The sequence below is a fragment of the Anolis sagrei genome, chromosome 3 (genome assembly GCF_037176765.1).
Source record: "Anolis sagrei isolate rAnoSag1 chromosome 3, rAnoSag1.mat, whole genome shotgun sequence".
In the NCBI taxonomy this organism is placed as follows: domain Eukaryota; kingdom Metazoa; phylum Chordata; class Lepidosauria; order Squamata; family Dactyloidae; genus Anolis; species Anolis sagrei.
The window spans coordinates 267,508,462-267,535,808 of record NC_090023.1 but is presented as its reverse complement, the minus strand read 5'-3'; the positions used below and the strand labels follow the sequence as shown (position 1 = coordinate 267,535,808).

The 27,347-nt window shown below is 42.3% G+C and overlaps 2 protein-coding genes across 2 annotated transcripts in view; one reads left to right on the top strand and one right to left on the bottom strand.

Moving 5' to 3' along the window:
* The window catches only part of PSMD1 (proteasome 26S subunit, non-ATPase 1), a 178,209-nt gene that overhangs the window by 68,936 nt on the left and 81,926 nt on the right, over positions 1-27,347 (top strand). The window lies entirely within an intron of this gene.
* On the bottom strand, positions 1,553-26,379 carry HTR2B (5-hydroxytryptamine receptor 2B). Its single transcript, XM_060767306.2, has 4 exons — positions 25,931-26,379; positions 24,024-24,630; positions 4,970-5,170; positions 1,553-2,668 (listed from the first exon to the last, which is right to left on the bottom strand). Exons 2-4 carry the CDS (start codon positions 24,307-24,309, stop codon positions 1,782-1,784), a joined length of 1,374 nt encoding a protein of 457 aa, XP_060623289.1. The 5' UTR covers positions 24,310-24,630; positions 25,931-26,379; the 3' UTR covers positions 1,553-1,781.

Genomic DNA, 27,347 nt, shown 5'->3' with positions numbered 1-27,347 from the left:
AGCTTGGCCTCATAGCTTGTCCCTTTGTTCTCTTTTTCATGCTACTCCGACCTCTAATCACTTTGTGCAAATTACACACTTATTACGGTTTATGCATAATGCCACTTTGATTTTTTCTATGCTCACCTCTTCCAACTGCTCTTCTGGTGTTAGGTGCATACATTTATAAAATTTCAATGGAGCCCTTATTTTAATGGAGACCCAGCTGGCCTCTGCTCAAAGGTTGGGTGCTGAGTTCCCTCGGGGGCAATGCTAATCATCACTGGAGAAATGTATTCTGTTCTATTTCCAGGACTCTAATGAATATCCCATTTTCACTCCACATCTCTAACCCATGTAATATCTGAGCAGTCACTTGAACCTGGACTATTTGAAGGACATCTCACCATCCATTGTATAGAAAAAAATAATCAAAATAATGTTAATTATCTGCTTGGCCTCTGCTATACTTGTCAATCTTTGTTTCCAAGATAAGTTATTTTATTTATTTATTTACTGTATTTGTATACCGCAAACTTCCTAACGCCGTGACCCCTTTATATAGTTCCTCATGTTATGATGACCCTCAACCCCAGTTGCTACTTCATAACTCGAATTTTGCTACTGTTATGAATCGTCATGTAAATATCTGATAGGCAGGATGTATTTTCATTATCTGGACCTTGGTTGTAGTTGATGGGATTTATAGTTCACCTACAATCAAAGAACATTCTGAACTCCACCAGAGATGGAATTGACCCAAACTTGGCACACAGAACATCCATGACCAGCAAAAAATAATGAAAGGGTTAGGTGAGCATTGGCCTTGAGTTTAAGAGTTGTAGTTCACCTATCTCCAGAAAGCACTGTAGACTCAAACAGTGATAGATCTGGACTAAACCTGGCACAAATACTCAATATGCCCAAATGTGAATACTGTTGGGAGTTTGGGGAAAATAGACCTTGACATTTGGGAGTTGTAATTGCTGGGATTTATAGTTCACCTACAATCAGAGAGCATTCCGAACCCCACCAATGATAGAATGGGCCAGACTTCCCACACAGAACTCCCATGACCAGCAGAAAATACTGTGTATCCTGATGGTATTTGGCGACCCCTCCAAACCCCAACGCGACCCCCCAGGGGTCCCGACCCCCAGGTTGAGAAACACTGGTATACCGCCTTTCTCAGCCAATTGGCAACTCAAGTTAAGAGTGCATTTCCACCCACTTTTATGCTCCCCAACAAATGATTCACAAAGGCATTCTGTTTCTGATACCAGAGGTACCATATAGTTATCTTGACTAATAATCATGTATGGCTGAATCCCCCTGGATTTGTTGAGTTCCCTTTCAGACCCATGAAATTTGGCATATAATATTATTATATCTTGTGATAATTAAGCTCCACAGTTTAACTATACATTTTGAAAATGCACTTAATATGTCCTCAATCTTCCTCCATTTGCTTTCAGCTGACAGTCCTGGGTATGGTTGACTTAACCGAACTGTGCTTTCGAAAGAGAGAGGTTGGAGGAATCTGATATCGGAGACATGAAATTATCATAGCTGAATTTATTTGAACTCCTCCATTTATAAAGTACAGTGCTCAAAGACTTGTTGTTGTTGGAGTAGTAACAGGTTAAATTGCTGTTACGCTGGAATATATGGAGGTGGTCTGGTACAAGGAAAGCCTCCTTTTCTATAGGAAACAAATGGCTGAAATTATAATTAAGATTTGTATAAATAACATGAAAACCACAAACACATGCTAGCATTTGTCAGTGTGCTTAGGCCATTAGCTATACATAGCTGACTTGCTCTTCTGTCTTGTCCACTTCATTCTCTGTAAGTAGCAACGTATCCAACAGTATGGCCGACGAAGACTGGATTGGTGAGCTGCAGAGCCTATGGGTTTGGTACATGACTGGGTTGATCCCATTCCGCATTCCATGGTGCATCATGAAAAGCTTTGAGTTCTCGGCCACAGAGTTTCTGAATGAGAGCCGGCTGGAGCATTTCCGAAGGGGATTCCCCGGAGCTGAGGTCTGGTAATTGCAAGTGATGTACCTGCCAAAAGCTTCCCGGAACGTCTTGTTGAAAAGGGTGTAGACCAGTGGGTTCACACCTGAGGAAACATACCCTATCCAAACAAATATCTCCATGAGCATTTGGATACGATCCGGACTGCAGGATGTGCACAAAACAGAAGTGATGTTGGTGATAAAGAATGGACACCACATCAGCAGAAAGAGAAAGAATACAATCCCCAAGACTTTGGAAGCCCGCTGTTCATTGGTGATGGTCTGAACAGACTTCTTCCCAAGGGTGGACATCCTGCGCATCAGCAGTTCTTCATTCCCGTTGGAAACGGGCTTGTCCTTCCTGGGGCCATCCAACATGGCCACTTTTTCCGGTGAAGATCCCGGTGTTATGTCCCTTTGGAAGACTGTGGATACGGTACTCCAGGTCATGCGCTGAGGTGGTTTATTGATCAAGTAAGCTTTCTTGCGCAAGACTCGGATGGTGAGAAAATACGTCACTACCATGATGGCCAGGGGGACGAAGAAGGCAGCTACTGAACCGTATATGATGAAATCTCCAAAACGTTCGGGTTTTAACACACAGGTGAAGTTGGGAGAATTGTCACTATCTCCTATGCCACGAATCGGGATCGGGATGGCAATACCTGTAGAAGAAAGAGAAACTCAGTCAGCTTGAAGCCTCTTCATGAGTGAGAACAACTGAGGACTATTAAGAGATTGTAATCAGTAGACATTACTCCCTATACATCTCCTGTGTCTTTTCGTTTTGATTTCTCATGGTCTAGAACAGTGGTTCTCAACCTGTGGGTCTCCAGGTGTTTTGGCCTACAACTCCCAGAAATCCCAGCCAGTTTACCATCTGTTAGGTTTTCTGGGAGCTGAAGGCCAAAACATCTGGGGACCCATAGGTTGAGAACCACTGGTCTAGTTCTAGACTGCCCTTGTCAATGACTTTTTGGATGCTGTTTCTGCTAAGATCAGTATTGAACCAAAATGTAGACATGTCTTCTGGAACATCTGAGGTGTTTGAGGAAGTTAAACTTTTATTTCCCCATCCTAAGAACTTTTGTCTATTTTGGAATGTTGTAAATGCATTAACAACTTTAAGAACCTTGGGTTTTTGGTGTAAAAATGTTCTCAAGTAATAACAGATTTTAAAACTGGATTGTTGTAGGTTTTTCTGGGCTATATGGCCATGTTCTGGAGGCAATTTTTCTCCTGATGTTTCGCCTGCAGATTTTAAAACCTCAGTATGTAGAAAACCCATGTTGGATTATAACCTGGAATGAGGCATTAAAATTAAACATCATTGGTTTTGTAAGCCCAGAATTATCTGGAAACTCTTTTTGGACTGGAATGATCCAAAGTTTTCACTACCTGGCAATGGACACTTCTCAGACATGCTGGCTAGGGAATTCTGCTAGTGCAGTCCAAAAAAGTAACTTCTGGGAACCCTGGAAAAGCCCATTACTAGATGCTGAAGGCATCATCCTTCTGTTAGTTCTCAGATCTTGGTTGTCAGAGGCTTGTTGAGTTGGTCTTGGAGGATCCATGAAAAGAAGAAGATATATAATGGTGTCTCTAATCCAGCAGACACTGATTTATCTTCCAATCAGTTCTAAAACTTCTCTGAGCCCCAAGAGAAGTTCAGAAACTGAGTGCATCTAATAAGTGATAAGATGGGGAGTGCTTGATTAACGCCGCTCAAGAAAGCAATTTTCAAAGAGTTCTGTCTCTTATCCGTTTCCTTTCTTTGGCTTCCAAAGTGGTCCTATTGTTTCCTCTGATTGCCAGAGGTTCTCATAAATGTATTCATGTAGGAAGCAGTGCTTTTTTATCAAGGGTGTAGGCATTGGCCAAAAAGGTTGCATCCCTTTTTTTCCACTTTCCCATTGTCTTCTGTGTAACTGATTTGTGAGTCATTCTTATTCTTGACGTTGCTTCCAACGTCTTCTGTGTGGCTTGCTGTGCGATTAATCTGTGGCGTTTGCTTCCTAGCCGTTTGGAGTCGCCGGATCAGTTCCTCCCTTCCCCTCATTTGTTCTCTTGTCTGCAGTTTACATTTTGTGCAAAAACCCTCTAGACATTAACCACGGGCAACGTGCCATCTGCAGAGAGTTCAAAACTCACAGAGGAGCATAATATAAACCATTCATTTGCACCTCATTTATTATTAGATCCTTTTGCTTTGTGTACTTTTTGATAATATGCTCATGGTTTCTCCCCTTCCTTTACATCTTAACAGTCACACTCCCAGTTCTCCAAGGCCATTCTTCACTGTCCCTTCTTTCCTGATGGGTTTAGTGCGGCAATTCACCTTCCATAACTCACTCCATTTTCAAATCAGAAGTGTCGAAGGCAGCGCCTGATTCCTACACACGAGAAATGGATGCTTGCTGGGCTTAGAGCATCACCTGGCACCAAAAGCCAACATTCAATCTTCTGGTGCTTGGAGAGTTTGTGGATTTTGGTCTGGAAACCCAGCTTTTACAGCTGAAATATATTACACAGTTTTCCATGGACTTGGTTGGGCTTTCACGCTTTGATGTGTTTTATCCAAGGTGTCAGATGTTTCCTTCACAAACCCTTTAGGTTGAGGCCTAGCTTAAGGACACGGTCCAGGAATGTGTGTGTGATCTTGTGTTCTAGCCTTGTTTTGGCAGGGAAAGAATGATCGGTCGTGTAACATCAGCCCTTGATTTAGGCAGATAGTGTGAAATTTGGTCAGGGATTTTGTAGAAGTGGCCTTCTGCCCATTCCGCTTGGGATTCTGGATCAAGTTCAAAGCTCCAAGAGCTTGGACTTCATTTGAGGAACTGAACCAAGGGCTCATATTATCTAAGCTCCTCTTATTTTTTTGCATCAGTGCTCACTCCCCCTCCTCCTTCACCCCAAGCTGTAGTAAGAGTGAAAGGTATACTACTCCTTTGAGGACGGCCACGTACCTATTGAGATCAGCCAGACCACGGTGATTTTGATGAGGGTGGTGGCCCGCGAGTTGTACTGGCTGGCCTGGATTGGCTTTTTGATGGCGATGTAGCGGTCCAGGGAGATGGCGCAGAGGTGCATGATGGAGGCCGTGGAGAAGAGGACGTCGAGAAAGAGCCAGACTGGGCACAAGTCTCGTGGAAGGGGCCAAGGGGTCTCTACAAGAAAAGAACAGCAGGTTAGAGGGCTTCCCTTTAGGTATGATGGCAAAAGGCATCAATGTTGGAAGTGAAGAAGCATCCACAATTACTTCTATGAAGAGAGCAATTTGGCACAGAGGGAACACTGTGGTGCAGGCCTGCTGACCTGTTTATACCTGAGTTTCCTAGCTCTATGTAGTTCAAGGTGTTTTGCTTCCTGCCTGCATGGAGAGGTCACTTCCCCTTTCATCCCAAATGTCTTTAGAGGACTTTGAGGTGTTGTGCGGTTTCCGGGCTCTGAAGAAGCCATCCACATATGCTAGCGAAACATCAGGAGAAAATGCTACTAGAGCACAGACATACAATCTGGAAACCACACAACATCCTGTTGATTCTGGCCGTGAAAGCCTTCAAGAATACATTTATTATCCTTTGTTTAGAAGTGAGCATCTTTCTGAATCAAGATGCCTTACACATAGGCATAAGAAGCAACATTAGGGACTCTTCTACCAGAATTAGATATCTTTCTTTTGCCTATCTACTATCTCATCTGAGATGTATTACCTGCAACAATAAAAGTAGGTTTTTACTTTTCTTTCCATCACATCCTACATATTTTGCCACCTGTTTCCTACCATAAGCTCATGGACGCGGAACAATGGCTTCAAACTACAAGAGAGGAGATTCCATCTGAACATTAGGAAGAACTTCCTGACTGTGAGAGCCGTTCAGCAGTGGAACTCTCTGCCCCGGAGTGTGGTGGAGGCTCCTTCTTTGGAAGCTTTTAAGCAGAGGCTGGATGGCCATCTGTCAGGGGTGCTTTGAATGCAATATTTCTGCTTCTTGGCAGAATGGGGTTGGACTGGATGGCCCACGAGGTCTCTTCCAACTCTTTGATTCTATGATTCTATGTATAGCACTGGCTAGGCTGCGCTTCACTCTGCTATAGATCCCAAATATTCCTACAGTTAATCCAATAATGTTATATATATATTGGATTTGTGATTCATATCCCACTTTTCTTCCAGCACTGGGCCCAAGGCAGCTGACAGCAAAATTAAAACTAAGTACAAGTTTTTAAAAAACCTATTAGCTCAATGAAATGGAGGAAGTAATATCCCCATTAATCTGACATCACTTTTTAAAAGTTACTTAAAATAGAGGCATTTGTAAAAATAGCAGGAGATGTGTGCCATTCCTTTTCTGCCCTTATCAGCTCTTTGCTGTAAAATGGGACAGGGTGTTCCAGAGGCATCCATCCCAGGCCAATGTCTTAGGCTTATCCCCACTCCCTTTTTGTTTTTGTTTTGGTTTTCTCTCTCTTGTATCCCACATTTTGAGATGCATTGATTAAAAGATGGTTTGGCTTACTTAAGTTGATGCTGTGTGCCAGATGTAGTGACTGCATTAGGAATTCCTATACACATACTCTGTATGTTTAAAAGCAAGATAAGCATAAATCAATACATTATTATTATTATTATTATTATTATTATTATTATTATTATTGACATTACAAGGTTGAATGAAGTTCTAATGCTTGAGCAGGTTGAAAGAGCAGTTCTGTGCATGAGAGAAACAATTGTGTGTGAGAGAAGGAGAGTGGATGGATGGAAGGAAGGAAGGAAGGAGGGAAGGAAAGAAGGAAGGAAGGAAGGAAGGAAGGAAGGAAGGAAGGAAGGAAGGAAGGAAGGAAAAATAATATGTACATGGTGCCTGTCTTCCTTTCCTCCTTTCCCTCTTTATATTCAAAGCTTTTAAGTATAATAATAATAATAATAATAATAATAATAATAATTTAATAATAATCTTAATATGAGGATCATATCCTCAGCTGTTGTAAGAAAATTGCACAGACGGACTACAAACAAAAGCACAACTCTGTGGCCCAAATGATTCACTAGAACTTATGTCACAAGTACCATCTACCACAGTGGTTGTCAACCTGTGGGTCCCAGATGTTTTGGCCTTCAACTCCCAGAAATCCTAACAGTTGGTAAACTGGCTGGGATTTCTGGGAATTGTAGGCCAAAACACCTGGGGACCCACAGGTTGAGAACCACTGATCTACCAGCAATAAAGAACAGGTGGGATCATAAACCTGCAAAGGTAGTGGAAAATGGACACGCAAAAATACTGTGAGACTTTTGAATCCAGACTAACAAAGTTTTGGAACACAATATACCGACATCACGATTGTGGAAAAGAAAAAAGTTTGGATTATTGATGTCGCCATACCAAGTGACAGTCGCACTGAGGAAAAACAACAGGAAAAACTCAGCCGATATCAGGACCTCAAAATCGAACTGCAACGGTTCTGGCATAAACCAGTCCAGGTGGTCCCAGTGATCATTGGCACACTGGGTGCCATGCCAAAAGATCTCAGCCGACATTTGGAAACAGTAAACATTGACAAAATCACGATCTGTCAAATGCAAAAGGCCACCTTACTTAGATCTGCATGCATCATTCGAAAATACATTGCACAGTCCTAGACGCTTGGGAAGTGTTCGACTTGTGATTTTGTGATACGAAATCCAGCATATATCTCATTTGCTGTGACATACTGTGTTTTTGTGTCAGTATAATAATAAGAACTGCAAAGACTCTAACACAAGCCAGTCAAGGTGGTCCCAGTGGTGATCGGCACACCTTACTTGGATCTGCACGCATCATTCGAAAATACATCACACAGTCCTAGACGCTTGGGAAGTGTTCGACTTGTAATTTTGTGATACGATATCCAGCATATAGATCTCATTTGCTGTGACATACTGTGTTTTTGTGTCAGTATAATATCAAGAACTGCAAAGACTCTGGCACAAGCCAGTCAAGGTGGTCCCAGTGGTGACTGGCACACTGGGTGCAGCGTCTAAACACCTTGGCCTGCACTTAAACACAATTGGTGCTGACAAGATTACCATCTACCAGCTGCAAAAGGCCACCTTACTGGGATCTGCACGCATTATTTGCCAATACATCACATAGTCCTAGACACTTGGAAAGTGTCCAACGCGTGATCCAATATAACAATCAGCAGAGTGTCTGCTGTGGACTCATCTTGTTGTGTTCCAAATAATAATAATAATTTTTACTTATATCTCACTTTTCTCCCTAAATGGGATCCAAATTGGCTTACAGCATTATATAAAAGACAATACAAAACAATAAGCATATGTAAAACAATAAGCCATAAAAACAAATTTACAGTAAGAAATAAATAAACATATTTAAAGACATTTGTCTAATACAATTATTGCAGGCAACTCCACAAGACAGATGGTAAACATTATCATAACTCAATAAAAGTTGGCCTTCCTGTCATTACAGCTAAGTGTCTTCATCAAAAGCTTGCGCGAACAGTAAGGTCTTTAGCTGCTTTTAAAAAGATGTCAGGGAAGGGGCTGTTTGGGGAGGGAGTTCCAAAGAGTTGGAGCGGCCACCAAGAAGGCCCTCTCTCTCATTGCCCCCAACCGCATTTGCAATGGTGGCAGCAACGAGAGGAGGGCCTTGCTTGAAGTTCTTAACAATTGGGCAGTTTGGTATGAGGAGATGCGGTCAGATAAGTAAGCAGGACCTGAACTGTTTAAAGGTTTTTATGATCAGGTCAGGGGGTGCTGTGGTTTTAGCTTTGAATATGTTGCATGGATTCTAACAGTGAATTTTTAAAATACAATTGATATTACATTCTGTTTTAATGACTGGATATTTGTAGATTTGAAATGGTATTGAAATACTTTTAATGTAAGCTGCTTTGAGTTTCCTTTATGGAGAGAGGCTGGATGGCCATCTGTCAGGGGTGATTTGAATGCAATATTCCTGCTTCTTGGCAGGGGGTTGGACTGGATGGCCCATGAGGTCTCTTCCAACTCTTTGATTCTATGATTCTATGACAAAAAGTGGGGTATAAATGAACATAATTGTTGTATTTTTATTGGGCTTGGCCTCATGTTAGCCGCCCTGAGTCTCCATTGGTGAGATGGTGGCGGGGTATAAATAAAGATGATGATGATGATTATTATTATTATAAACAATAATAAAGTATCTGAGCACATGGCAAGGCTCAGAGTCCTCCTGTGAGCATGGAGAGAGGCAAGATGTCTCCTGAGAGTCAATTGGCTAGATAGTTAGCCAAACACAAACCATTATGCCCATCTACTGGCCCTGGTCCATCCCATCCTGAAGCTAATTCTAGCTAATTCCTTTTTGAGAGAACATGCTTCTCAAAAGGAACAGAAAGCTACTCTCTCTTTGTCTCCTGTGTTAATGTAGCGACATTGGAGGTGGGGCAGGGGCAGGGGCGGTTCATCCATTACGCAAAGTAAGCGGTTGCGGTACACTTTTCTTTGCCAGGGGCGCAGACGCGCCTCTGTAAATGCCTTTCGACCACCACTTGAGGAGCACCCCCTCGGCTCACAACAGCCCTAGCAGTCCGGGGGGAGCTTCGGCTTCCTTGCCTCACTTCAGGGTGATCCTCTTCCCGAAGGGGCCGGGCCCTCGAGCCTCACCTAGCCCCTCTCGTTCCTGTTCCATATTAATGATTAGTGGGGGGGGGGGGTGTGTGCCAAAATACTGTTTGCTTACCGTTGAAAATTACCTAGGGCCGCCTCGGGGGGGGGGGTGGACGACGACAAACAATCACATAAACGAAATGCATTTCTTTGGTTTCCCTAACTATAAGACATGTTACGTTTTTTGTCTGTCATCAGGGAAAATTTCTGGTGTCCCCAGAACTGAGGCAGAAGACAATCCCTCAAGTCTTGCGGAAACCGTCTTGTAAAACAATGCCCCGTGCAATCTGCTCCTGCGTGCAAAATTCAAACAGAGATATATAATCTATTCTAAAATGTCTACCATGTTAGGACTATGTTTATGTTTGAAAGTTTTAAGTGCAGAAAATGGCAAAAGGCCAAATCTGCTTATCCCTGCGAGTTACTATGAGTCTTGCCTCAAATGCTTCCCAAGTGGGTTACATATCCAGTCCTTAGGACAGCTTTCTCTAATGTAATTGCATTGGGATGCAGCTCTAGTAGTCCTTGTGTGTTGTGTTATTCTGACTGCCTTTTAAGACTGGAAAGTTTTTAAAGAAAGGGCTGAGGTTGCACTTTTGTTTTAAACTGAACGGTTTTAATTGTTTCTTATCATTTAATTGCCTTTTGTCTTTTTCAAGCGTAGTTTTAGATCATTTTCATAATGGGAATAACTTAATTTAGTGTTCAATTTTTGTCTGTATCGTTCTTTTTAAAATGGTCAGCCACCTTGAGCATTGATTTTGTGAGAGAGTCAGGATATAAATAGAAATCATTACCAGTCAAGTAATAATAATAATAATAATAATAATAATAATGTATTGTCGAAGGCTTTCATGGCTGGAATCACTAGGTTCTTGTGGGTATTTTCGGGCTATATGGCCATGTTCTAGAGGCATTTTCTCCTGACGTTTCGTCTGCATCTATGGCAAGCATCCTCAGAGGTAGTGAGGTGTGGTCACTACCTCTGAGGATGCTTGCCATAGATGCAGGCGAAACGTCAGGAGAAAATGCCTCTAGAACATGGCCATATAGCCCGAAAATACCCACAAGAACCTAATAATAATAATAATAATAATAATAATAATAATAATAATAGTATGGCACAAGCCAGTCAAGGTGGTCCCAGTGGCGATTAGCACAGTGGGTGCAGTGACTAAAGACCTTGGCCTGCACTTAAACACAATCGGCAAGCTGCAGAAGGTCACCTTATTGGGATCTGCACACATTATTTGCCGATACATCACACAGTCCTAGATACTTGAGAAGTGTCCGATGTGTGATCCAATACAACAGCCAGCAGAATGTCTACTGTGGATTCATTTTGTTGTGTTTCTAATAATAATAATAATAATAATAATAATAATAATAATAATATGGATTGTCAATGTTGCAATCCCACGTGACAGCAGAATTGACGAGAAGCAACTGGTAAAGCTGACGCAATATGATTTAAAGATAGAGCTGCAAAGGCTCTGGCACAAGCCAGTCAAGGGGGCCCCAGTGGTGATCGGCACACTGGGTGCAGTCCCTAAAGACCTTGGCCTGCACTTAAAAATAATTGGCGCTGACAAAATTGCCATTTGTCTGTCAGTTGCAAAAGGCCACCCTACTCAGATCTTCACACATTATTTGCCAATATATCACACAGTCCTAGTCATTTGGGAAGTGGCCGACATGTGATCAAATACAAAAGCCAGAATTGAGATTGGTCTCCTCTTTATTGGGTTTTAAAATTGTAATTATTTCAGATTTCTTCCATGTTTTCAGGGATGGTTCTATTCTTTAGTATCTCATTAAATAGGATTTCTAAATTAGGGATAATTTCTGATTGGAAAATTTCATAAAAGTTAGAAGTAATGCTGCCAGGTCCAGGGGAGAAATTTGGTTTAAGATTATTAATAACCTCTTCAATTTCCTTACTGGTAATTGTTCTGTTTAGTCCTGCTTGTGCTTGAATGTTTCTTGTAATGATTCCCCCGATCTTCCAATTTCTTTATATGTATAGTTTGCTATGTACTAATGTTGTTATGTATCAAAAAACAACAACAACAACTTAGCAAGGGTTGTTTTTTTGGGGGTGGGGAGGGGACATATTTCAAGCTATGGATGATTGAATGTGTGAATGCAGAATGTATTGATAGGAAGGGCCAACTGTATATGTAAACATTTGCTAGACTGGTGGTTATTACATTTCTATAGCACCAAATTGGAGCCCTCTGTGGCACAATGGGTTAAACCTTTGTGCTGGCAGGACTGATGACCGACAGGTCGGAGGTTCGAATAGGGGAGAGGGCAGATGAGCTCCCTCTGTCAGCTCCCCATCTGAGGACATGAGAGAAGTCTCCCATAAGGATGGTAAAACATCAAAACATCTGGGCAGTGTCCCCTGGACAACGTCCTTGCAGACAGCCAATTCTCTCACACCAGAAGCAACTTGCAGTTTCTCAAGTCACTCCTGACATGAGTAAAAAAACCCAACAAAGCAAATTCTATTACTATTATTGTTACTACAACTACTACTACCGGTTCTGTTCAACGTCTTTATTAATGACTTAGATGAAGGGTTACAAGGCATGATCATCAAGTTTGCAGACGGCACCAAATTGGGAGGGAGAGCCAATACTCCAGAGGACAGGAGCAGGATTCAAAATGACCTTGACAGATTAGAGAGATGATGGGCCAAAACTAACAAAATGAAGTTCAGCAGAGACAAATGCAAGATACTCCACTTAGGCAGAAAAAAATGAAATGCAAAGATACAGAATAGGGGACAATGCCTGGCTCAAGAGCAGTACGTGTGAAAAAGATCTTGGAGTCCTCGTGGACAACAGGTTAAACATGAGCCAACAATGTGATGCAGGGGCAAAAAAAGCCAATGGGATTTTGGCCTGTATCAATAGGAGTCTAGTGCCTAGATCCAAGGAAGTCATGCTACCCCTCTATTCTGCTTTAGTTAGATCATGCCTGGAATATTGTGTCCAATTCTGGGCACAATTCAAGAGAGATATTGACAAGCTGGAATGTGTCCAGAGAAGGCCGACTAAAATGATCAAGGGTCTGGAGAACAAGCCCTATGAGGAGCGGCTTAAGGAGCTGGGCATGTTAAGCCTGAAGAAAAAAAGGCTGAGAGGAGGCATGAGAGCCATGTATAAATATGTGAGGGGAAGTCAAAGGGAGGAGGGAGCGAACATGTTTTCTGCTTCCTTGGAGACTAGGACACAATGGAACAATGGCTTCAAACTACAAGAAAGGAGATTCCATCTGAACATGAGGAAGAACTTCCTGACTGTGAGAGCTGTTCAGCAGTGGAACTCTCTGCCCCGAAGTGTGGTGGAGGCTCCTTCTTTGGAAGGTTTTTAACAGAGGCTGGATGGCCATCTGTCGGCGGTGCTTTGAATGCAATTTTCCTGTTTCTTGGCACAGGAAAATTGGATGGCCCAATGAGGTCTCTTCCAACTCTATGATTCTGTAATTCCATGATTGTGGTGGAGGCTCTTTCTTTGGAAGCTTTTAAACAGAGGCTGGGTGGCCATGTGTCGGGGGTCATTTAAATGCAATATTCCTGCTTCTTGGCACAATGGGGTTGGACTGGATGGCCCATGAGGCCTCTTCCAACTCTGTGATTCTATGATTCTACTACTACATGTGCTTTTTTCTTTCTTTGACCTGAATCTGGTTGCTGCACATTTCTCAGAATAGTGGTAAGGGAAGTCAGAAAACATCTGGAGTACTATGTTCAGAACTGGGTGCCTCATTTTAAGGACACAGAGAAGCTATAGTGGGTTCAGAGAAGCACACCAATGTTTATAGGAGATTACTTGGGAAACTATTGGGAAAGCTTGAAGGATCTGGGCATGTTTAGTGTGGTGGAGAGAAGACTAAAGTACACATCAGTTGCTCTCTTGAAAGCCCACAGAGAGGAGGAGGCAGGCTTGTTTTGCCCCAGAGGGTAGGAATGCATCTAATGGTTAAGGAGAGTAGAATTCAATTTAATATTCGAAGGGACTCCTTGGCCGTGAGAGCCTTTGTTGTGAAACTAGTTGCTCTGTGCACCCAACACAGTCTTCCTTATCAGCCTTGCTCTCAGGAGTTGTAAAGAGAAGAGCTTGAGTTCTGTGATAGTGAGGGATGAATAAAAACACCGAGCTTCTTTTTCCAAAGAAGAATGGACAGCATTTGAAATGAAATAGGAAGAGGGTTGCGTGCTGAATAGCTGGTGAGCTGTCGAGCAAACCTTTTAAAGCATTTTTCTTGAATTTATTGGGTTTTTAATATCTTTTTTTCTCTTTCCTGGAGCGCAATCTTGCCAGAAGAAATAAAGGCTTCAGATAACCAATTAAATGGGCATGTTTGAAACCCTCGGCTTCTTTCGAGCAAGGCCAGCCTTTTTTCCCTGTGCTTTCAATTGAAGTTGTTGAAAACCAAGTAATGTGTGGCCTTTTTGTGTGCAGGTGTATGCTTCACATGTCAAGAGGAGGAGGGCCAGTGGTGAATAGCTGGGTTTCCAATGAATGATTCAGTGTTTCCTCCACTTTATACAGTGCTCCTTAGATGCTATCTCCTTCAGCCGATCCCTTTGAGGAGGGGGATTGCATCGGTTTACCCCTCCCCAGTGGCTGAATTTCTGCATCTCTTTATTTCTACACTATATTTTACTATGCAGCATTAAGATTGATACCTGAAATATAAAGGGTAGGTACTTCATTGTTTTGTGACTAATCTGCTGGGTGTTATTCAGTATACATCTCATTTTGGCTGATAAGAAGTGGCTTTGGTCAGATAGGACTTCCATCTCTTTGCTGTGAAATGCAAATAAATGGCAGGAAGCAGTAATTTTGATGCTGAGAGATGATGGAGAACAATCTAACACAGTGTTTCTCAACCTGGGAGTCGGGACCCCTGGGGGGGTTGCGAGGGGATGTCAGAGGGGTCGCCTAAGACCATCAGAAAACACAGTATTTTCTAGGTTCCCTCACTACCTCTGAGGATGCTTGCCATAGATGCAGGCGAAACGTCAGGAGAAATGCCTCTAGACCATGGCTCTATAGCCCGAAAAACCCCACAAGAACCTAGTGATTTCAGCCATGAAAGCCTTCGACAATACACAGTATTTTCTGTTGCTCATGGAGGTTCTGTGTGGAAAGTTTGGTGCGGTTCATAATACTCTTTGATTGTAAGTGAACTATAAATGCCAGCAGCTACAACTCCCAAATGTCAAGTCTCATTTCCCCAAACTCAACCAGTGTTCACATTTGGGCATATTGAGGATCTGTGTCAAGTTTGGTCGAGATCCATCATTGTTTGAGTCCACAATGCTCTCTAGATGTAGGTGAACTACAACTCCCAAACTCAAGGTCAATGCCCACCAAACTCTTCCAGTATTTTCTATGGGTCGTGGGGGTTCTGTGTGCCAGGTTTGGTTCAATTCCATAGTTGGTGGAGTTCAGAATGCTTTTGATTGTAGGTGAACTATAAATCCCAGCAACTATAACTCCCAAATGATAAAATCAACCCCATCAGTATTCAAATTTGGGCATATTAGGTATTTGAGCCAATTTTGCTCCAGTGAATGAAAACACATCTTGCATACTGGGTATTTACATTCCGATTCATAATAGGAGCAATGAAATTGATGTTATGGTTGGGGGTCACCATAACATGAGGTAATGTATTAAGGGGTCGCTGCATTAGGAAAGTTGAGAAACACTGATCTAACAGATCTTGAGGTCCTCAGTGCAAATCTCACCTTAACTGTACTTACAAATCACTCTCATCTCCTTCTGTGGCTTCTATAGGGATTGCAAAGTTACTTTTTTGGATAGCTAGCACAATCCCTGTTGACTGCAGATTTCTAAGATTTATGCCTCCAAAAATAACATTTCTGGATTAAATATTATGTCAGTATCAATGTTATTGTTGTTGTTGTTCACCTTGAAGTCATTTTGGACTTAAGGCCAACCTATCATGGAGTTTCCTTGGCAAGATTTGTTCAGAGGATGGTATGTTGTTATCTTTGAGACAGAGAGTGTGTCATCCAGTGTGTTTCCTTGGCCGAATAGGTGTGCAAACCCTTGCTTCCAAAGTCATAAAAAGGTAAAAGTAGTCCCCTGACATTAAGTCCAATCATGTCTGACTCTGGGGTGTGGTGCTCATCTCCATTTCTAAGCCAAAGAGCCAGCGTTGTCCGTAGACACCTTCAAGGTCATGTAGCTGGCATGACTGCATGGAGCGCCGTTACCTTCCCGCCGGAGCGGTACCTATTGATCTACTCACATTTGCATGTTTTCGAACTGCTAGGTTGGCAGAAGCTAGGGCTGACAGCGGAAGCTCACGCCGCTCCCCGGAATTGAACCTGCGACCTTTCGATCAACAAGCTCAGCAGCTCAGTGCTTTAACCCACTGAGCCACCAAAGTCATAGTTCAAAGTTAATTAGACTTAAAAGTGATTTGTTATTCGCATTTTAAAGTAAATTGTGGTTAAGAGAGGGCTTGGATTAATTTTGACTTTTAAAATGCTAATTTTATTGTTTATATGTGTTATATTTTACACATGATAATGCATATTATTTCCATATAATACTCTGTTTCAGGGGTCATCAAACTAAGGCCCAGGGGCCAGATAAGGCCTCCCAAGGTCATTTACCCGGCCCTCACTCATGGTCAACCTAAGTCTGAAATGACTTGAAAGCACACAACAACAACAACAACAACAACAACAACCCTATCTCATCAGCCAACAGCAGGCCCACACTTCCCATTGAAATACTAATAAGTTTATATTCGTTAAAAGTTTTCTTCATTTTAATTATTGTATTGTTTTTAAGTGTTTTTTGCACTACAAATAAAATATGTGCAGTGTGCATAGGAATTTATTCATGTTTTTTTCCAAATTATAATCTGGCCCTCCAACAGTTTGAGGGACTGTGACCTGGCCCTCTGTTTAAAAAGTCTATTTCAATCCTACTTATACATTTCCCCCTAAAATTCCCTCCTGAGTGCAGTGATTGTTAACATTTTGTGCAAACTTTTGGCTCAAGGCTATACAGGGTTTGAGCAAGTTGTATGAAAGGCGAAGACTGTTCTGGCATCAGTTCACAATGGACTAAATCCCCATACATTTGTATGCATTTATACATGTGTGCAGATGTAATATATGAACACATAGATTTGCCTCTCTAAGTGTTGATGTCTCCTGAAAGCACACCATTGCTGTTTGGAATCAAAATGTGGAAAGCTCAGCAGTGGTTCCTGTCCTGATATTTCTCCATGAAAATACCTTAGAGTTGCTCCAGTGAGTTTCTGAAACTCCATTTGCCAGTGGCCTAAAGTATTGGCTCTCAAGCTTTCTGCATTACATCCTGTCATCTAGATTAGCTTGTTTGCTCACTCTCTCCAGGAATCTCTTTAAGTTCTATGCACCTCTATGATATGCTGGATCCGGAAGTGAGATAATTCAATGGCCTTCAGTTGTATCTGCGGTTTCATGTAGTTGGTTCAGCCAGGAACTGTTACAGAGGACTTACTGCATGTGCAACAGTGGACAATATCTAGATCTGCTGGTGGATCTCTGTGTGGTTTGAATTTGATCAGAAAGGATATCAGACTATGGCTGTTCAGCTACAGCAGAAATAAAAGGACTTTTGTCTTGCCTAAACTGTTCTTGCTAGCTTGTAATGAAATAAGGGTGAGATTCAAGAAGTCAGAAGTTGGCCAATGTGGGATCTTTTTGCATTTTTGCATTTTGAGTTAATAACAGTACAATTCCACTTCAGTTGTCAGAACGTCATCCTTTACAGTTTGGTCAAGCATCAGATCCTTCTGGTTTAAGATGCTAAATGTCTCTCTAAATTGCAAATCTCATGATTCCCTGACATGGAAATGTCAGGGAATAAAATGACTTTTGTCTTGCCTAAACTGTTCTTGCTAGCTTGTAATGAAATACGGGTGAGATTCAAGAAGTCAGAAGTTGGCCAATGTAGGATCTTTTTGCATTTTTGCATTTTGAGTTAATAACAGTATGATTCCACTTCAGTTGTCAGAACGTCATCCTCTACAGTTTGGTCAAGCACCAGATCCTTCTGGTTTAAGATGCTAAATGTCTCTCTCTAAATTGCAAATCGCATGATTCCATGACATGGAAATGTTGACGTTAAAGCAGGATCATAGTACTATAAATGGGTCGTGTGAACTGGCCTCCAGCCTAAACAGAGTTTCTGTGTGGGGTCAACGAGCTGTCTTTTGAGGCTTCATCCGCCATTTGGTAATTTCCCCCATTAAGAAACTACTGGAAAATGCCAGAATCCCCCAAAATAATTTTAAAATTGCATTAAAAACTGTTGTTTCAGACAGTTCCCACATTTCCTTTCTTAGATCCATTCCATAAATAGCTGTCAGAATCAAAGGCGATAATATTTGTGTTGCATGTCAAGATCTATACAATTCTGGAAACAACTGTGAAGTCTTCAAAGGGCCTAATTGGCCACTTTTGGCACTGATGACACTTTATTTATACAGTTATCTGGTTAATGAATTTTTAAGGGATTACTAGTTCTTTCTTCAGTCCAGTAACTTGGGCCTTTTTGTTCCCAGTGTAAATGCTTACTTTTCAAGCTTTTGCTGAGGAGGCCAAGACAAAAAGGGATGCTTACTGCCGAACAGACCTCTTATGGAAACACATTCAGCTCTTATGTGTTTTCAAAGTTCCTGGAAATAACTTTGCTGCACCTCTTTAATTATGATTTTTTTTTAAAAAAAACCCTGCTTTTTAAACAACTTGCAAAATGAAAGGTAGCTTTTAATATTAAGACTCATTGTGTGTTTTTCTTTATACTTCATTGAAAATACCTTAACTCAGAATTAATTGGCAGATTATCTAGTTATAATAAAAGGAAATGAGAAGCTAGAAAGCGGAAAAATGCTGAGAAGTTTAATAAGGCTCACATTGGAAAGTTTGCCACTTTTTTCATGCTCTTTTTTGTATGTGTGGTCCTTCTCCCAGCTCCTGAACTCTTAGTTTGTTGTGAATGTATTGTTGCAAGATCTCCCTGATTATCAATTGCAAACTGAATCAATTGAAAGTTTTATCACAAGAGAGATGTCATCAAACAAACCTCCAAAAATGAGAATGTTTTCAAACGTTTTATTAATGTTTTTATCTAGTGTTTACTACTGCAAATCAAAAGGTGCTCGTTCTTCTAATCTGGTTCAGAGGGGAAAGGGGTGGAGAAAGGATGCTCTTGTTTTGTGACTGTTGCTGGAGGTCTCAGTCTGAGTGGTCCATCCCTGGAGATTAAGGTGTTGTGGGGCTGCATCTTTGCTTGTCTTCAGTTAACATGACGGATGTGGCAGAGGCATGACAGCACCAGTAACATCTGGAGGTCCAAGGCTGGGAACCACCACCTTAGGAAAGGCCTCAGTCATGTTTTGAGGGACTTACTGAGACTGGAAACGCCACAGTGACATTCCAGAGTACAGATATCTTCATTATGTTCCCAGTAAGGATAATTTAGTGGTTGTTCTTGCTGTGTGCCTTCAAGACAATGGCAGCCAAGTTGTTAACTGGTGCTCCTTACAGAGAGAGGTCAACCCTCCTGTTCAAGGAGCTTCATTGGCTGCCATTCATTTTCCGGTCCCAATTCAAGGTGCAGGTGCTCACCTACAAAGCCCTAAACGGTTTGGGACCTGCCTACCTGCGTGACCGCATCTCCATTTACGAACCTGCATTCTCCCTTCGATCATCTGGAGAGGCCCTGCTCTCGATCCCACCTGCACCACAGGTGCATTTGGTGAGGACGAGGGACAGGGCCTTCTCTGTGGTGGCCCCCTGACTCTGGAACTCTCTCCCCAAGGACATCAGATAAGCCCCAACGTTGGCTGTCTTTAGGAAGAGCCTGAAGACCTGGCTGTTCCAGTGTGTCTTTCCAGTATAGGAAACTCCTGGTTTTAAGCCCAATTGCACTTTACTAGAGACTCAGGATTATCTGCACATTGCACCTACCTCCATATACCTCTACATATTACCTGTCAAGTTCAGCATTTTAATTTTTGTCCATTACATTTGGCCCGGCCTTTGGTTTTAATTATGTCACGGTGTCATTGTTTTACTGTTTTATTGTTTTGCTTGATATTTATTATTTGCTTTTGAGTTTATTGTCTATTGTATGTCGTTGATTGGTGGCGGCCTTGGCCTTCCAAAGCCGCATTGAGTACTACGGGAGATTTTGCGGCGTATAAATAAAGATAATAATAATAATAATAATAATAATAATAATAATAATAAGTCATCTCTAGCAATCCTAAGTTGAACCTATCCTGGGGTCTTCTGGGGATAAGAGTATGTGATGTGTCCAAGGCAGTGGTTCTCAACCTGTGGGTCCCCAGGTGTTTTGGCCTACAACTCCCAGAAATCCCACCAGTTTACCAGCTGTTAGGATTTCTGGGAGTTAGAGGCCAAAACATCTGGGGACCCACAGGTTGAGAACCACTGGTCCAAGGTTTCCCATGGAGTTTTGCTGGTCAAGAAAGAAATCGAACCCTGGTCTCCAGAGTCATAATTCAGTGCTTAGACCATTATGCCACCCTGGCTTTCTAGTAGCAAAAGAGTGAATGGCAGTAGCCAACTGTTTTAGATAAGATTTATTGATGTCACTTCCTCAAAGTGCTTGAGAGATCACTGTCTTCCATGCCTGTGATCTCTCCCTTGGTCACATCATAATGTAAAGAAGTCCTGTTATGGATGTATATCTTGTCTGTGTGCTGGCCACCTTATCTCACTGCCACAGCAGACCATACTAGTGTCCTATTTTACAGGGCTTGAAGTTGCTAAGATAACAAGAGAATCCATCAAAACATTCAGTACATTGTGCTGTGGAAAGTTAGAGATCCTAGTATATTACTTAGTTCCTTTCCTTTGAATTATATCTGTCTGTCTATCTCTCTAACCAAGGCCTGAGGTCTGCAGGAGGATGTCTTCTTAGCTGTGCCATACTTCCTTAAGATTAAAACCTTTTAGATTTCATTTACTTTAAACGTACATTTATGTGGCTCTTAATGGTTGTAGCTTTCGATTGCGATTTAAATGTTGTGTGTAAGCTGTTTTATCCTGTTCAAGCTAATTAGCTGTTTTGATTTGGAATTAGATTGTTGTGAATCTGCTTCACCCTAAAATCCCCCCAGTGAAGGGCAGATTATAAACATACGAACAATTATAAACATACGAACAAACAAACACTTATTTGCTTAGCAGAGCAGATCACAGGATAAATATCACAATAGTCCCTGATGAATTTTTCAATAGTGAATTTTATATCCATGCATGGGATCCATGTATGAATTACTTTTGCACAATGTATGGTAAATTTAAGTCATTATCACAGATGTTGTGTCTGGAGGAAAGCATATTAAAACCAAGATACCAATATCCCCCGATTTTCCCATTAGGCCTGCTTTTTGCAGTACTCCAAAGTTGCCCTTGTCAAAAAAACCACACGTGCAATTTTTGTTTCTGTGTTTGGGTGACATGTGGCTAACACATTTAGGATAAATTTCCCAAATTTTACAGAACACTCCAAACTGTGTAACTGAAAGCAAAAAGTTTGTGTTTGTTATAAGTTCTTGTTAATATGGCAGAATTTCTTGTGGGAGGCAAAATATGGATTTTTTTTTGTTCCCAATTAGGGACCAGACTGAAGGGCAGATATGCAGATGGTACTAGTGCTTTCTGGAATACTGTAACCATCATAGAAATGCATCAGCATCAACAATAACCTCATAACAGTAGTAGTAGTAGTAGTGAGAGTGTGGGTGTATACACACATGAATGCACTAAAGGTTGAAACTGCATCTCCCTCCCATACTTCAAAACACTATCAGGGATTATGAGAGCCCTGGGGGTCGAAAAGCGATTAATAAATTATTTTAATAAACTAATAACTGGAAAAAATCAACTTATATCCCCATACCAAAAAAGGGAAATGCGAAAGACTGCTCCAACTTCCGTACAGTGGCCCTTATTTCTCATGCCAGTAAGGTAATGCTCAAGATCCTGCAAGGAAGACTCCAGCAATACATGGAGCGAGAGTTGCCAGACGTTCAAGCTGGGTTTAGAAAAGGCAGAGGAACGAGAGACCAGATTGCCAATATCCGCTGGATAATGGAGAAAGGCAGGGAGTTTCAAAAAAACATCTACTTCTGCTTCATTGACTATTCTAAAGCCTTTGACTGTGTGGATCATAATAAATTGTGGCAAGTTCTTAGTGGGATGGGCATCCCAAGCCACCTTGTCTCTCTCCTGAGGAATCTGTACAAGGACCAAGTAGCAACAGTCAGAACTGACCACGGAACAACAGACGGGTTCAAGATTGGGAAAGGCGTCTGGCAAGGCTGCATCCTCTCACCCAACCTTTTTAACTTGTATGCAGAACACATCATGCTATGTGCGGGGCTGGATGAATGCAAAGCTGGGGTGAAAATTGCTGGAAGAAACATTAACAACCTCAGATATGCAGATGACACCACCCTGATGGCCGAAAGCGAGGAGGAGCTGAGGAGCCTTCTAATCAAGGTGAAAGAAGAAAGCGCAAAAGCCGGGTTGCAGCTAAACGTCAAAAAACCAAGATTATGGCAACAAGAATTATTGACAACTGGAAAATAGAGGGAGAAACCGTGGAGGCCGTGACAGACTTTGTATTTCTAGGTGCAAAGATTACTGCAGATGCAGACTGTGGCCAGGAAATCAGAAGACGCTTACTTCTTGGGAGGAGAGCAATGTCCAGTCTCGATAAAATAGTGAAGAGTAGAGACATCAGACTGGCAACAAAGATCCGCCTAGTCAAAGCCATGGTATTCCCTGTCGTAACCTACGGATGTGAAAGCTGGACCTTAGGGAAGGCTGAGCGAAGGAAGATCGATGCTTTTGAACTGTGGTGTTGGAGGAAAGTGCTGAGAGTGCCTTGGACTGCGAGAAGATCCAACCAGTCCATCCTCCAGGAAATAAAGCCCTACTGCTCACTGGAGGGAAAGATACTAGAGACAAAGTTGAAGTACTTTGGCCACATCATGAGGAGACAGGAAAGCCTAGAGAAGACAATTATGCTGGGGGAAGTGGAAGGCAAAAGGAAGAGGGGCCGACCAAGGGCAAGATGGATGGATGGCATCCTTGAAGTGACTGGACTGACCTTGAGGGAGCTGGGGGTGGTAACGGCCGACAGGGAGCTCTGGTGTGGGCTGGTCCATGAGGTCACGAAGAGTCGGAGACGACTGAACAAATGAACAACAACAACAATAACTGTGCCTTGCAATTTAACCACTTTGATGTCTCCTGGAAAACCATTCTGACAACTTCTGCTGTAAATTTCTTGGCCCTATCTCCTACATCCGTGATGGTGAACCTATGACATGCGTGTCAGCAGTGACACACATGGCTATTTTTGATGACACGTGGCCATATACAGAGAAGTACACCTTATAAGAGCCAATCTAATTCCATCCTTAAACTTGTAAAAGGCTCTACAAATTTAACATCTGCACGTTTGAGCATTGTTCACTCCATAACTCAGCATGGGAATATACATTTTTCGTATTGAAACTATAAATATTGCAAAATTATGGGGGGGTTTTTCTCGAAGTTGACACCTCACCCAAGTTATGCTCAGGTTTTTTGGCAAATTTTGACACACCAAGCTCAAAAGGTTGCCCATCACTGTCCTACATCTAATGTTTTACATGATGCAGATTTCTTAACATAGCAAAAACAGTGTGGGGAGAATGGAGGGAAATGCTCCTGAAAATCCTCAATTGAAATGCTAAGGAAGTTTCACACATATACATGCATATATATGGTAGTAAGATTTATAGCTTCCTTAATATCAGGGATGCAGGCTGATAAATTCCCATCAGAAAGCTTGTTAAATGTGGAAACGTGCACCAAAATGAGCGTTGTTTCTCCAAAACGAGATCAGTCAGCTGTGTCGGCTCCGTGTATGAGCTGCAAACGACAGGCTTGGGAGAATATTGCGCATCATCGGCAATTGAAGGGAATTTCCATCTGGTCTGCGTACGTTACAGACCCCTTGTCTGGATTTTGTTGGAATTGTGTATGTTTTCGTTTAAAACCAATGCAACGGTTTTAGGTAGCAGGAGCATTGAGCCTTTGTCAAGTAGATGGTTATTTCAGTGTGTTGTGTTGTTCCCTCTCTTATATTTTTTGGTTTTGTTTTGGTTGGGGATTGAGGAGTTGAGTGGATGTGTACTCTTCTATTTTGCAAAAGAAAGGATGGTGTCTGAGCCAAAGCACTGACGTATACACACATGCACACGCACAGTGATAGCCCCAAACTTACCAGACAGTATTGTCGAAAGGGCCAGCGGCATCACAAACAACCCAACCAGCAAGTCAGCCACCGCCAGAGACATGAGGAAGTAATTGGTGGCGTACTGCAGCTTCTTCTCCAGCGACACGGCTAGGATCACAAGGATATTCCCTCCGATGGTGGGTATGATCACCATCAGGGTGAGCAGAGCGGTCCAACGCAGCGTGCCAGAGGCCAGGTGCCCAGAGCCATTGTCAGAAGTGTTCATTTTGGCATCCTGTGAAAAGTGTTCCGAGATGGTGTGTTGCTCAGACATTTCGCAGTGTCTTGGAACTTGGTTTCCCGCTCCTTCTTTGTACGATCCTGGCGGAGAATCAGCATTGTAAACGGCTCATCTGCTACTGCAACAGGTTCTGCTCTGGTCACACATTTCCACCGTTTTCTATCATATTCCTTCCCTGGATACTCACGAAATATTTTAAAAACGAGCGTGTTGACGTTGGTCCATCCCTAAATACAAATCCCAGCGATCAGGCTGTTCTTGAACGAAAAGGAGCTGAAACACTGTCGTAGTTTAGCTCCTGGTATCTTCACACAGAGCTCTCATGTTCCAAGAAGTCGTGATGAAAAGTTTCCCCTAGATAACAAGAGGTAAAAATGCCAATTTTTAGAATTGATGTGTAGGAATTGCTACATTGAACACATGAGGGTTGATTTACATTTGTACATTTATAATATCCAAAGTCGGTAAGAGCATCTAAAGTAAACCTCTAGTTAATTTTAATAAGGTTAAGCAGCAATCTTTTGCAAGTCTGCTGAGAAGGAATTCCTCTTAAATTCAGCATTGCTTTCAGTAATTGTATCTGGGATTATAACCTGGAATTGTCTGGAAGTCACTGTCATCAAATAGGAAAGCATAATAATGTTTTTATTATTTGTTGTTATTGATTGTAGTTTACTGTGTCTCTTTTAACCTATAATCCTTGTGCTTGTAAGCCACCCCGAGTCCCTTCGGGGAGATGGAGGTGGGGTATAAAAAATGATGATGATGATGATGATGATGATGATTATGATTATTATTATTATTATTATTATTATTATTATTATTATTCTTTCAGCCCCATGCTGGGACCCTCACCTCTAGGCACAGCAACCCAGCTCTCCTTTACTTCTTCTCTCTCACGCAGCATACACCTTCCTAACCTCCTTTCTCGTACAGCGGACAGTGGCACAGCTAATTAGTAGCCAGCTGCATTAAATCACTACTGACTGAGAGATCATGAGTTCAAAGCCAGCCTAGGTCGGAGTGAGCTCCTGAACATTCATAGTCTAGCTTGCTGTCGACCTATGCAGCCCGAAAAACAGTTGCATCTGTCAAGTAGAAAATTTAGGTACCCCTTTATGCGGGGAGGCTAATTTAACTAATTTACAACATCATAAAACCTTCCAGCAATGTGCGTAAGAATGAGGAAGTACTCCATCAAGGACTCGGTGTCACAAGTGGATGGTCAAGTGTCTGGAATCGAGCATACTCTCATTAAGCAGGAAAAGCTAGAATGTTAAATTGCCTCTGTGTCTGTCTATATATGTTTTTTTTGTCCATGGCATTACATGTTTGCCATGTATATGTGCATTGTAATGCGCCCTGAGTCCCCTGCGGGGTGAGAAGGGCAGAATATAAATACTGTAAATAACTAAACTAGATTTTAGATTTTGTAAATTCGTGAACTATAGACTGAATCTGTGGACAACTTCTATCACTCCCTTCCCTCTCATAAACAGATTCATTACAGTCATTCTTTTGATTCCAGTCTTGGCACTTATTTATTGTCAGGACACACAGCATGTTACAATTTGTGCATCGTCAGAAGAACAAGGATTATTACTAACAGTTTGGAAGGAATATTACTAACAATTTGGAAGGAATATGATCTTACCTTTAATTTGCCCAACTGGAAAGGGTTGGAAGAATTCTCCTGCTGCTCTAACTGGATACATTTCTCCAAAGAGAGTGTGCTTGTTGTCTTCTTAATTCGTCACATTTTTTCAGACGTCTTCCTCTAATTGCATTGCGTTCTTCGAAGGCAGCCAGCCAGCCATGCACTTTCACAACTGAATTTTCCAGCACAGTCAGAGATCCACTTTGGGATTATGCCCTTGGCTTCCTATTTTTTTAATTATTATTATTGTCAAGTCGAAGGGGAGAATGCCTTGAGTCCGGCGCCTCCTTCCCGCTGCCCTGCTGTTGTTGAGTCTCTCCGTAATTTCACATGCTTATCGGGTCTCCCGAAGGCTCCCCAGCCCTTCCTCTATCTCCATCTCCCTCTCTGTGCTGCCTCCTCTCTCTTTCATTCGTTGGCTAAACTTGCAGCCTGCCGGTATCATCTGTTGATTGACTCATTCCAGCGCATCCAGCTGCGGCGCATAAAAGCGGAGTAACAAATGAGCGGAGATTCTCTCCGCCACTCCTTTTGGGATTTTTTTTTGCATCTGGACGAGAGCCACAGAGGTCATTTCTTACTTATTTTTCCATTCAGTGTTCCAAACCTGCAGCGCCCGGCCTGGGTCCCTAACTCTAAATCAAGCATAGGCAAACTTGGGCCTTCCAGGTGTTTTGGACTTCAACTCCCACAATTCCTAACAGCCATAGGCTGTTAGGAATTGTGGGAGTTGAAGTCCAAAACACCTGGAAAGCCCAAGTTTGCTCATACCTGCTCTGCCGTAGGCTGTTAGGAATTGTGGAAGTCCAAAACACCTGGAAGGCCCAAGTTTGCTTATACCTGCTCTGCCGTAGGCTGTTAGGAATTGTGGGAGTTGAAGTCCAAAACACCTGGAAGGCCCAAGTTTGCTCATACCTGCTCTGCCGTAGGCTGTTAGGAATTGTGGGAGTTGAAGTCCAAAACACCTGGAAGGCCCAAGTTTGCTCATACCTGCTCTGCCGTAGGCTGTTAGGAATTGTGGGAGTTGAAGTCCAAAACACCTGGAAGGCCCAAGTTTGCTCATACCTGCTCTGCCATAGGCTGTTAGGAATTGTGGGAGTTGAAGTCCAAAACACCTGGAAGGCCCAAGTTTGCTCATACCTGCTCTGCCGTAGGCTGTTAGGAATTGTGGGAGTTGAAGTCCAAAACACCTGGAAGGAGGTGGGAACGCGAGCAGGGCCTCTCCAGATGATCGTAGAGATCGTGGGGGTTCGTACACAGAAATGTGGTCACGGTAAACTGGCTGGAATTTCTGGGAATTGTAGGCCAAAACACCTGGGGACCCACAAGTTGAGAACCACTGTATTAGAAGTATTTAAATCCTTTTGTCATGTTAGAAAGATTCCCAGTTTGTATGACACTCACAGCTTCTGCT